This window comes from Portunus trituberculatus, chromosome 48 (genome assembly GCF_017591435.1).
Source record: "Portunus trituberculatus isolate SZX2019 chromosome 48, ASM1759143v1, whole genome shotgun sequence".
Lineage (NCBI taxonomy): Eukaryota > Metazoa > Arthropoda > Malacostraca > Decapoda > Portunidae > Portunus > Portunus trituberculatus.
In genome coordinates, this window is record NC_059302.1 from 23,291,834 (window position 1) to 23,304,918 (window position 13,085).

At 43.1% G+C, this 13,085-nt stretch overlaps 1 protein-coding gene across 1 annotated transcript in view; it reads left to right on the plus strand.

The window, feature by feature from the left end:
* The first annotated feature begins 12,157 nt into the window (after window positions 1–12,157).
* The window catches only part of LOC123498583 (achaete-scute homolog 2-like), a 23,367-nt gene continuing 22,439 nt past the window's right edge, over window positions 12,158–13,085 (plus strand). Inside the window, exon 1 of the mRNA XM_045245842.1 lies at window positions 12,158–12,921. Within this exon, the coding sequence (XP_045101777.1) occupies window positions 12,442–12,921 (480 nt within the window). The 5' untranslated portion in view covers window positions 12,158–12,441. The remainder of the gene's footprint in view (window positions 12,922–13,085) is intronic.

Here is a 13,085-nt window from a genome sequence, read left to right on the forward strand (position 1 = left end):
CCAAAGCATTCGATACTTTGAATCACAAAATTTTGCTAAACAACTGAACCACTATGGCGTTAGAGGTATTCCTCTAAAACTAATTGAAAATTACTTGAGCAATAGGTTACAATCTGTATATTGCAATTTCACACATTCTTCCTTCAGGGCAATTAACAAGGGTGTACCGCAAGGTTCTATATTAGGACCAACCCTTTTCCTCATTTATATAAATGACATTGTCAATGTTAGTTCCAAATTCAAATACACTATATATACTGATGATACAAATTTACTGTTAAACAACTCAAATATTAACAATCTTCATACAGATTTGGCTACAGAATTAAGAAAAATTTGTCATTGGACTAAAATAAATAGTTTGAGCTTAAATATTGCAAAAACAAATTACATACTGTTCCAAAATCGCTCTGTACATCATGAGTTTCCCCCTGTTACTATTGCAGGAAACACATTGAACAGAGTAGAATTCACTAAATTTTGGGTGTCTATATAGATGAAAATATTAATTGGAATAAACAGATTTCTTTTGTTACAAATAAATTATCAAGGATGTGTGGTATTTTGTTTAGAGTTCGTAATAGTCTCACAATTGAATCACTCACTAGTATTTATTACACCCTCTGTTATCCCCACCTCACCTATTGCGTAGCAATCTGGGCGTGTACTTGGCAGTCTTTCATTAAGAAAATAACTATTGCTCAAAATAAAATATTTAGATGTGTTTTTCATTTGAATAGGTTTGAATCAACACGCAACATATATAATGAACACAATTTTCTTACTTTTTCAAATATTCATAAACATTTCCTATTGTTAAGTATTTATAAGTACTTTACACAATATTCTGGAGCTCAACCTTTCAAATTGGTACAGACATCATACAATATTCGGGGTAATAATGTCAATCTCATGTGCCCGCAATTCAGAACGACTCTTTTTAAACATGGTGTATTATGCTCCGGTCCACAAATATGGAATTCATTACCTTTTCAAATAAAAACACTTCTTTATAATGATAACTTGTCCACTTTTAAAAAATCTTTGAAGACATACTTGTATAACTGCCAAAATACATGATATTTTAGATTAAACATTTAAATGCAAAACAAAAATTTCTATCTAAAATTTTCCTTCCTCTTTGTCTTCACCATGTATAACAAACAGATTTTATAGATGTATTTTCTACTGTGGTATTGTAGTATGCGGTGTTAATTTTCCTTCGTGTTATGTTTAGTCTTATTTTCTTTCATTTACTGGTATTATAATTATAGCATTGTGTTATTAACAGGATTATTATTATTATTATTATTATTATTATTATTATTATTATTATTATTATTATTATTATTTATAGTGATGGTAATGGTAGCAATGGTATTACTGTTATTACTATTATTATTTTCATTATTATTATTATCATTGATCATTTTTGCATTTGCAGTATGTTTATTGTGATTTGCTTAGCTTTGTTCTTGTCATTATTAGATATGGTTGTTATTATTACTATTCTAGTTACCTAAATCATTCTTTAGGGAATTTACCTAAAATATTGCCAATTGGTGTTGGTGTAAACAATAATCATAGTTATGTACATAAATGTGACTGTCGGGAAGCTTCGGCTTGACAGTCTCTGCCATTTTTTTTTCTTTTGTAAATATGTCTTTCTCAAATGTATTTATGCTAATGGGCAATAAACCTTTACTTACTTACTTACACACACACACATAGGTGTACTCAGACTAATTGAAAGTTCTACAAAATAATCCACATGGAAGTTGAAGTTAAGTGAATATTTCATACTCACACTATATCCTGCCGGAAGGAATTAATGCCCCCACTCTTCAAGACACACCTACGTACCTAAAAATTAATAAAACATAATAATTATTCAACACCTTCATATATAAATCATTTTTCATTTAATTATCTGCAACTTTTTTTTTGACAACTAAAATCTCTTAAGTAATTACGAGGTCTAGATATAATTTCAACTTGTGTGTGTGTGTGTGTGTGTGTGTGTGTGTGTGTGTGTGTGTGTGTGTGTGTGTGTGTGTGTGTGTGTGTGTGTGTGTGTGTGTGTGTGTGTGTGTGTAAAAACCATACTCTGAATATCAAAAAATGACACCATAGCAGTCAAAGAGTTAAAAGAACAGTTGATAATACTAGAAATAACTAGATCAGTAGATAAGGTTAAGTCACTAGTTATATTGATCAAATACCAAAAAAAAAATATACTGCAAAAAAAATCCAACACCTAACCAATATGATGAAAGCCTCAACATGACATCAACGACACACAAATACATGATGCAAACACACTCACACTTGTCCTTTTCCCTAACCTTAACTTAACCAAATCGCAAATATAATTCCAGTTTATTATTTTTCTCCTCCTTTGTTTACCTATTTTTTTTTTTTTCCAGAGTGAGATTAATGGAGGAGGTACAAAATGGTGAGAGTTTTCTTGTGAACGTTTGTGTGTTTGTGTGCCCTTTGCTGAATTTATTAACATATAGATAAACCAAAATAAACAATACTGTAAGGATAATAATTGTTCTTTTGGAGTTATCCTTCACTAAACGGAGGAGTAAAATGAATAAGCAGGTAAATAAACAAAATCAATAACAAACTAACTAGCCAACTGAATAAGTAAATACATAAACAGATACATGAAGAAAGGACACACACACCAAAACAACACACACACACACACACACACACACGAACAACCAACCAACTAAAAACAAAACACCACACTCTACCCAGCAAACTAAATCACAGCATGACCACACCAAAACAATACACACAAATCAAACACACACACACACACACACACACACACACACACACACACACACACACACACAACAGCACAAATACCACACTAGCAAGCAAATTGAATCACAGCATGACATCACACCATAAACCTCCACAATACCAAAAGAGGAAGACGAAACAGCTGCCTTGTGATAACGGGGGAAGTTGTACAGACGAAGGCCTACACTGTGCCCTCGAAGTCCTAAGTTGCCAGGCTCACTTCGAAGGTATGAGAGGCAGAGGGGAGAGCAGGTGATGATAGGAAAGAGGACTAGTAGAGAGAAAGTTTTGGAGGGAGAGAGAGAGAGAGAGAGAGAGAGAGAGAGGGGGCGGAGGAGTGAGCAGGATGAGGAGGTAGTAGAGAGTGAGGAGGAGGAGGAGGAGGAGGAGGAGGAGGAGGAAAAGAAGAAAACGAGGACAATGAATGACGATGAGGATAATGACAATAGAAACTACTATTACCAGAAAAAAAAAAAGAAAGAAAAGAAGAGAACAGAGTAAGAGAAAAAAAATAAGAAAAAAATAAAATACATAAAAGAAATACATCACAACTGAAAAAGAAGTTAAAGTAAGATGAAAACAAGAAAAAGAAGCATAAAAGCATTTAAATTTCGAAACAGAAGAAGAAGAGGAAGAAGAGGAGAGAGGCGAGTGATGGTGGTGGTGGTGGTGGTGGTGGTGGCAGCGCAGTAGGAGAAGGACGCGGGGAGATAAGTTTCTAAAGCGACAGGTGGGGTGAAGCAGGAAGAAGACATTTCTGGATAGACGCAGGTGGTGGCGTGACGGGTGTGTGTGTGTGTGTGTGTGTGTGTGTGTGTGTGTGTGTGTGTGTGTGTGTGTGTGTGTGTGTGTGTGTGTGTGAGGGTTGAAGGGGCGAAAGCACACACCAGGAAGAGATATACTGGACAGATGTGATGAATATAATCAAATGTGGAAAGAGAAATGTCAGTGGAGCAGATGATGGGAAAAAAAAAAAAAAACATATATAACATAAAGAAAACGAGATTACATGATACAGAACAGTGTTGTACTACGAAAACATACAGCTATTGTCACTTCACACTTCAGATAACACATTGAGAATACGCAAAAAATAAATACAAAACATACAGTAATTGAATATACACAAAAAAATACACAAAAAAAAATGCTTCAAATCTCTTTACTATAAAATTTTCCTAGAGTGCTAAAAACAATAATATAATGTTGAAATAAGACTCTAGGAACCCTTAAGCAGTATGAGAAACATGTCAACAGATTTCTCATACTAATTAGTCATGTGTGTGTGTGTGTGTGTGTGTGTGTGTGTGTGTGTGTGTGTGTGTGTGTGTGTGTGTGTGCTAACCGACCTAGTGTTATCATACATAATTATATACACACAGTCCCTAATTGGGAGACACAATATTTCAAGGACAAAATCCATATCACCCTTGTGTGTGTGTGTGTGTGTGTGTGTGTGTGTGTGTGTGTGTGTGTGTGTGTGTGTGTGTGTGTGTGTGTGTGGGTCTGTGTCGCCGCCGGAAGTGTGTGTTTGTAGTTGTTATGAGAGAGAGAGAGAGAGAGAGAGAGAGAGAGAGAGAGAGAGAGAGAGAGAGAGAGAGAGAGAGAGAGAGAGAGAGAGAGAGAGAGAGAGACAGACAGAAAGACAGACAGACAGACAGACAGACAGACAGACAGAAAGACAGATAGACAGAGATAGACAGATAGACAGACAGAGATAGACAGATAGACAGACAGACAGACAGACAGAGACAGACAAACAGACAGAGACAAACAGACATATAGAGAAAAAGATACGTAAATCTGAAAAGGAAAACTGTCAGAAAGAGAAAAGGAGAAAATAATGTGCAAAATAAAAGCGATGAAGAAAATGTAACAAAGAGAAGAGACAAAAGGAAAACCAAGAAGGGAAGAAAGGAGGGAATGGAGAGGGTAAGGAAGGAGTGGGAAGGAAGGGGAAGGAAGAAAGGGGTGTACAGGAGGTGTGAAGGAGGTGTGAAAAGGAAGTAGGGGAAGTAAAAAGCAGAAGGAAGAGAACGATATGTGAATTTGAAAAGGAGAAGGAAAAGGCTTAGAAGACAAGAAGTGGAAAAGAGGGAAAGAAGGAAGGAAGGAATACAGGCAAGGAAATGATGAAATTAAGAGAAATAACAAGTGAAGGAAAATTTTATTAGATAAAGATAAAAAGCTGAATGAAAGAGAGAGAGAGAGAGAGAGAGAGAGAGAGAGAGAGAGAGAGAGAGAGAGAGAGTCATGCTTGACATTTCGCATCTCACTCCATTAAAATTGTTAAAGGGACGAAACTTACAATTCTTTCTGAATAAAATCCAGTTACTTTACCGGTATTTCTCACCTGCCCAATCTCTCTCTCTCTCTCTCTCTCTCTCTCTCTCTCTCTCTCTCTCTCTCTCTGTGTGTGTGTGTGTGTGTGTCAAGAATTTCACACTAATGTTTTCTCTTTCTCTTACTTTTCTTACATATGATTTTTTTTACATTATCTCTACATTTCTCAGTTTTCTTTTCTTTTATTTTATTTTCTTGTGATATTCCTAACAGTACCTTTAAAGTTGCTGTACGTTATTTCCTCCACTACTCCTTTCATTCCTTCACGTCTCCTATTTAACATACCATTCTTCCTGCCCTTCTCTTCCGCCCCCCTTCCTTTCCCTAACACGTTCCCTCCTTCCCTCCCCACATTCCTTCCTCACCCATCCGTCCCATTTCTCCATGACCCTAAATCTGTTCCTCCTCCTCCTCCCATTCCTCGTCACTCTTCTGTCCTGTCCTGACAAGTCAACAATTGCAGTGAAAACCTGTATTCTTTCTTTTTTTCTTGTTCGTCCTACGTTGAATATTCGAACAGGTAATCTCTCTCTCTCTCTCTCGTTTCTTAATAACCTCATTTTCTATATTCTCTTGTTTTAATAAATGCCTGAACACATTTTTTTCATTTTATTTCATCCTTTCCTTTCTTCTTCATCTCTTCATGTAATAATATATATATATATATATATATATATATATATATATATATATATATATATATATATATATATATATATATATATATATATATATATATATATATATATATATATATATATATATAAACAAGAATTAGAAAGGATTGATTGATCGTTCATTACAAAACCAATCACTATATAAATACATGTTCTCGCAGCTTTTTTTTTTTTTTTTTTTATCATTATCCCTCCTCCTCCTCCTCCTGCTGCTGCTGAAATGTGGCCTCAGTGAACCAGAATCGCGGGTCCTCGCATTGGGCAAGCGTCGGAGCGTGGTAGGCCTCGGGACGGGACCAGGTGCCGCGCAAGACGCCCGCCACGTGTCTGCGCATTCATCTGCCACCCATCTGTCGCCTCAACCAATCAACAGCCGCCGCCACCCTCTTCGCTGCACCTTAGCCAATCACTGCCCTCCCTTCCCCTCCATCTGCCTTCTCGGGCCAATGATGACGATATTCCCCGTAACATCTGTCCGAGGTGTGACCCAATAGAGGCGGATTTATGCGTCTCCTCTCCTTCTTCTTCTCCTTCTCCCTGACCTACTGCAGCGAACGACTTTTGTGTGCCAGCTTCTCGGTCCCTCAAGGAAGCCTGTGCAAGCATCTGTCTCCAGCCCCGACCAATCAGCGAGGGAGTTGCGACACTGCCCTTACTGTTTACTGCCGCGCTGGTGTTGGTGGTGGTGGTGCTGGTGCTAGTGATAGTGGTGCTGGTTTGAAAGCGAGGGTTGTTACTTCCTGGAGAATTTTGTTTTGTTGTTGTTGTTGTTGTAGATCGTCCGACTTTCGTTTTTCCCCTCTTGTTATTGTTGATTTATTGTTATTCTTGCTATTTCCTTCCCCAATAACTGCTATTTTTTTTTCCTTTAATGCTACTTATTTTTTTTTCTATTACAACCACGAATAATACTACTTTTCTTCTTTCTCTTCCTCCTATACCCCCTCTTCCTCTTCCTCCTCCTCCACCTCCTGTTCTTCCTCCTTCTCTCCGTTACGCATGACAGTCGAGCGCTTATGACGCCACAGTAATAGTAATGGGAGGAATGGAGGTCCCGCAGAGTATAATCTGTAAACAAACCCTGAAATGTGTGGCTAATAACACGCCCCCTCCCTCTCTCTCTCTCTCTCTCTCTCGGGTAACATGCTGAGATTTCCTTACACTTTCACTGCGCAAACCTCCTCCTCGTCTTCCTCTACGCGAGCCACAGTGTAATAGAAACTCAAGGTCAGCCACTCGTCTAACCTTTGCCTTGTTGTGGACAGCGAGCCGATCTGTTGTCGAGCGGCCACCGAGATTTTATAGCGATTCAGAGAGAGAGAGAGAGAATTGCACAGCTTTTCCAGCCAGCCTAAGATCTGATACATCACAATGGGAGGTCCAGGGAGGGAGGGAGGAGGGATCGCGGACAATGGTGAGGGAAGAGTGAAGGAACAGTGAAGGAAGGGAAGGACGGGAGGGGGGTGAGGGGGATGCCAAGGAATGGAGGGGAGAGGGTGCGAGTGTTGAGTGGAGGAAAGGAAGGAAAGGCACATCGACAAAGGAACTCGCCTTGGCTTCAGCTGTTGGCTGCCGCCGTGTCAAGCTCGAAGTGAGACCATTTCTTTTAAGCAAAGAGACAGCTGGCCGCCATGGTCCGCTGCTCCCGTCCTTACCACAGCTGGCCTTCCTCGCACCACCACCACCATCACCACCACCACCACCGCCGCAACACCTTCCTGCACGCACCCCCAACAAATCGAACCTCTTTAGCACACTACAACACTGTCATTAATAATATCCAAGCAGCGTGACTCTCCTCGTTGTTATGCAGAGTGCAGAGTGCGCTTGTTCTTGTTGATTGTTTTGTATTGCATAAAGAAACCACCAAAGTATGAAGAGTGACTTAATTAACATCTTCACTGCATTGGCCTGACTGACCGAACTGCAAAAAGTGGGTGAGTGAGGCGGCGAGGCCCTCATCCCCCGGCTGGGCGGCGCATCACCTATCCCTGCGGCGAGGCGGGCTGTGGAGGACAGGAAGTGGGAGCAAGTAATGGTGTAAGTACCTACAACCGAGGAGCATTCACTCAAGATGGCCATTAGGCAACTCTGGACCCCACAGGATGAGTGACCTTGAGCCGCCAGGACCCCCTCCAGCTGCACCGCCACCACCACCAACACCGTCACCTCGGGGCACAGCGTAACACACATGATCGACTCCCGCTGGCTGCAGGCCCTGATTACCTCCTCCAAACCACGCCGACACGATTTTGTTGCATGAATCTACAGTCTTGGCAATAAAGCGTTGATGAAGCTGTTTCATATTTTTTTTACAGTACATTAAAGAATTGAGTGTGTTCCAGAATATTCACTTATGAAATTATAATTATAGACAACTGCACAATGTGAAATTATTTTTAGAATAAAAGCAATCGTCTAACTATTTTCAGCCTCGTTCTCATCGTTACATCTCTTGCTATCTTCTACGCCATGTTCATGCTAACTGCTCGTCTGATCTTGCCTTAACCTCCTGCTGTCTCACTGTACAAGTCTTTCTTCTTTCTCTCATCTATATTCTGTACACCTCTCTCTCTAATGCAAGAGTTAACAAGTATTGTCAATCATTTATCATTTTCTCTGCAAACTTTCGAGTTTCCTGGCTGCTTCTGTATTCCCATCTTCCAATGACTTGCATTCATTCTAGTGGGAAGGCTGCAAGACTCTTATCCCGTACTCTGGACTAACGCTTTCGACAATGTTCAGTGACCGGCACTTCAGTGGGCTTTTCTTGTAACTGCATTTTTTTTGTAACCCTTGGCCGGTTCTCCTCCTACATTAAAATAAGACCATGAAAAACTAATGCACAAACGACATCATTAAACTTAACGAGCCTATATAAAGAACGACAAAAAAACTAAGAAGTAAATCATGTACTCAAAATATGTAGTACAATGTAGCACAATGTATATAAAATATATTGACTGTTTGAGAATGGGATGTAATAATAAGAGAGAGAGAGAGAGAGAGAGAGAGAGAGAGAGAGAGAGAGAGAGAGTTTGTGTGTGTGTGTGTGTGTGTTGCGCGCGCGCGTATCTGAATGGTGTGTGTGTGTGTGTGTGTGTGCCCGTGTCTGAATGGTGTGTGTGTTTCATTGTTTGATCTGCTGCAGTCTCTCACGAGACAGCCAGATGTTACCCTACGGAGCGAGCTCAGAGCTCATTATTTCCGATCTTCGGATAGGCCTGAGACCAGGCACACACCACACACCGGGACAACAAGGTCACAACTCCTCGATTTACATCCCGTACCTACTCACTGCTAGGTGAACAGGGGCTACACGTGAAAGGAGACACACCCAAATATCTCCACCCGGTCGGGAAATCGAACCCCGGTCCTCTGGCTTGTGAAGCCAGCGCTCTAACCACTGAGCTACCGGGCGTGTGTGTGTGTGTGTGTAATCCATCACTCGCCGTCACCTTTACCCCAGCGGAAGGTCAGAAGCTAACCTAAACCAAACAGGTAAGAGCAGGAGCGGCGCAGGTGTGACAGCCGCCACCAGACGCGTGCCACTGACGCCACACTCAGAGCTAGACTTTCCTCGGCAAATATTAATAAGTTCTATCTGTCAGTGTGCACTTCACAACAAAAGCCTGAACTCTGCGTTGTCACCTATGCCATATCAAAATGCCAAGACAATGCATTTTTTTCTTCCTACAGGTGTTTATTTGCCTGTAGTCTCACGGTACACAATATAATGTAGCGTGGTAGATAGACTGCACTGTTGTCTTTCCTACACATGAGTTTCAAGAAGACAATGTGCTCTCCTTTCTACTGGACTTGGTTTTGCTTTCATTTCCCTAACCTACTAAACAGTGAAATGAAAAGTGTTCCAAGTACAGAATATTGATAAGTACAGCATACTTTTTACTTTATAATAATCACAAATGCAGTTATAAAAGAGAGAGAGAGAGAGAGAGAGAGAGAGAGAGAGAGAGAGAGAGAGAGAGAGAGAGAGAGAGAGAGAGAGAGAGAGAGAGAGAGAGAGAGAGAGAAAGGGTAAGAAATTTAAGAATGAAACTTTTTTTCTAATATAGGACTTTTAAACTCTGGTTTCCTATTTTTTTCCATCTCTTTTTTCTGTCTATTTGTCATTTTAAGCTTCTATCTATCTGTCTATCTATCCATCTACCTATCTATCCATCCATCTATCTGTTTGCTCTCTCTCTCTCTCTCTCTCTCTCTCTCTCTCTCTCTCTCTCTCTAAACCAACAATAACCATAAAAAAAAATCAAGATCAAAATATATCCATGGAGTGTTCCTTCCGTGAGTGACGCGCGGCTTGGACCTAATGGCAAAGGTGAGTAATGTTTCATCCTGCACGATTTTGTCTTTCCAGCCTCGTGACCACCCCAGCGCTGCCAACGATGACACGCACTCCTCGGGCTACTGTCTCGATCACTTCCTTGGAGTGGGCTGGGAGGCGTGAGGACGTGGGGTCAGGCAAAGGGGCAGGTGGGGGCAAGGAGCGTATTACCGCCCGCCACACTCCAGCAGGTGAAGAGGAACCGACAAGAACGTGAGAGCGGAGACTGCGCGGCCACCTTATCACCGTCTCGTTATGCGCTTATGAACTATGTAACAGGTTTCTTATACGATATGACGACTCGGAGCCCGAGGGAACTGATGAGATTACAGGGAATTGAAAACAGCGAGACGACGTTCGTGTCCTTTCTAAACTCCTTGACTCCACTGCAATACGATACACTGCAATGATTGAGAGAGAGAGAGAGAGAGAGAGAGAGAGAGAGAGAGAGAGAGATACTGATACTGGTACATTTATTTGGCTCTATAGTCATGTACATAATAGGCAGTTAACATACTGTGTTGCGAAGCCAGGCCCGTTAAGCCGCAGCTTTCTTAAGGCCTGTAGATTATTATACGGTGAACAAGGGACTTCTCATATACAAACATATAGCAAAATTAAATAATATTAGAGAGAGAGAGAGAGAGAGAGAGAGAGAGAGAGAGAGTGTGTGTGTGTGTGTGTGTTTTTTTTTTTTTTTTTGCGTCTTTTATAGGTGGAAAAGAGTATAAATATTAGGTAAAGTCTGAGGAAGTGCATTGTGAAATGAGAGAGGACTATAATTCGTGTCTGTTCCTCTGTTCTCCCGCCGTGCTGCTGCGCCACACGTTAAAAAGCGACCAGCAGCTGAGAGAGAAAACACATGGACAGGTGGAAACGTGTGACCACGCAAATGGGAGCAGGTAATATCAGCTTGCCATTCGGGTAGTGTGAATACCACCTGGTCCCGCCGCTAAGGTGACCCCAGCTCAAGTATATCCACCACCTGTGTTGTGCCGCGCGCGGGGACGGGAACAAGACGGCCTCGCCACCATCTGTCCCAGCTGCGACCCCAAGAACCCGGTGACAGAAGGCCATTGTGCCTTAGCGCTAGTGTCAGCTGCATGGCTCCCCGCCCCGCGCCGCCTCCGGAAGAACAATGATGGACAAAAAAAGCTGTCACTAGTCTTTATGTAAATGAGTGTTGCAGCAGCACGTGACGGCCCGTGTCCTGCCGCTGCCACAACAGGGAATTACTTGTGACATAAGTCTTGCCAACACTCCCTGCAGCAGCCTCACCTCAGGTCTCTGCCCCTCCCCCATCCTCTAGGCTGGGGTACGCATAGATGGACCTATTAAGACGAATATGTTTCAACCGTGACGAAAACCTAATGAAGGCTCTTCGGGGCTACTGGAGTGGTGCACGGGCCGGATCTGCGGCGCCGAGCAACAGCTGCATCTGAAATCATTCATGGAACATTTGGCGTCTTAAAGTGCAAGTTGGCATCGCAAGGTGAGTGTGGGGACCACGTGCGTGGAGGCCAGGTGGTGCCGCTCTCCAAGACGGTTTGTTACAGGCCCGCTCATTGGCCCCCGCCACTCCCTCCCACTGTGACGTTCGTGGGAAAAACGATGCCGATTGGCGCATCCCGGGTCCTTACACAAACGTTTGCCTGTCACAGAAATTTCACAATGCTTCGTGCGTTTTCAACACTAACGAGTGTTCGCGTTATCAATTAATATACCTAACGTTTCCTGCGGTTCCGTTGGTTTTGTGCGTTTTCAGAACGTGGCAAGCCTTGCACGGCAACACACGGCCTCAGGGAATAGTAATGAAGGAGAAAGAGCCGCCTAGCATCGCCCATCACCCATCGCTGGTGTGTTGTCATGTGGTGGGCGCGTCGCACGAAGTCGAGCACAGCGGGTGAGCGAACGTGAACCGTCGACAGCTGAGGCCACCCAGCCACGTGGTTCTCGCCCTCATAAGTCTAGGCAGCGGGGAGGGAGGAGTCAGTCGTGATCAAGAGGTGGTGTGGTAAACACGTCGCTGGTCCTCAACAAGCCTCACTCAACGCTGCCTTGCCTTGCTGGACTTGGACTTGCCTGCGCTGGAAAGTAACAGCCGCTGCTCATTAACGCCACCACGCCGGACCCTCAGTGATCTCAGTGACTTGTTGCTCTTGTGACACTACGACCACTCGCTCCGTCAGGAACTTTTTTGCACTATTGCCGAAACTCTTGTTTGTTTGGAGAAGTAACCCATAAACAAACAGCAAAATGATGAGTCCTTCCCGCGACGAGATGGGTGCCATGGGAGGTGCACGTGGAGGCGGCGGTGGAGGAGGTGGAGGCTTCAGTGAGAGAGGCCGACGTCCGCACCGCCACCCAGGAAGTGCTGAGGTGGAGGCCGAGATGCGCCTTTACCTGGACAAGCTGAGAGAAATCGTACCGCACATCCCCAAGAATCGCAAGGTGACGCGCCTCGAACTCATCCAGCACGTGATCGACTACATCTGCGATCTCCAGCACGCCCTCGAGGACCACCCCGGCCTGAAGGATGAGCCCACCGCCCGCCTCCTCACCCCGCCCACCTCGCCCAACCACCCACTCCACACCATTACGCCCCCACACGGCTTCTCCAACGCCATGAACCTACAACACCTCCACAACTCACACCACCACATGTCCCCAACGTCCTCCTCCACCAGGCAACCTTTGGGCGTCCTCTCCATGCCCAACACCCTCCAGACCCCCACGGTAAGTCAACTCTCTCTCTCTCTCTCTCTCTCTCTCTCTCTCTCTCTCTAAATATTTAGTTTCTTGGATGCCGCACGCCCACTTTGAAAACACCCACGCCCATCCTTCACACCATACCTACGCCTCCTGCCTTCACCACCCACCCACCCGTACATTCTCATTAC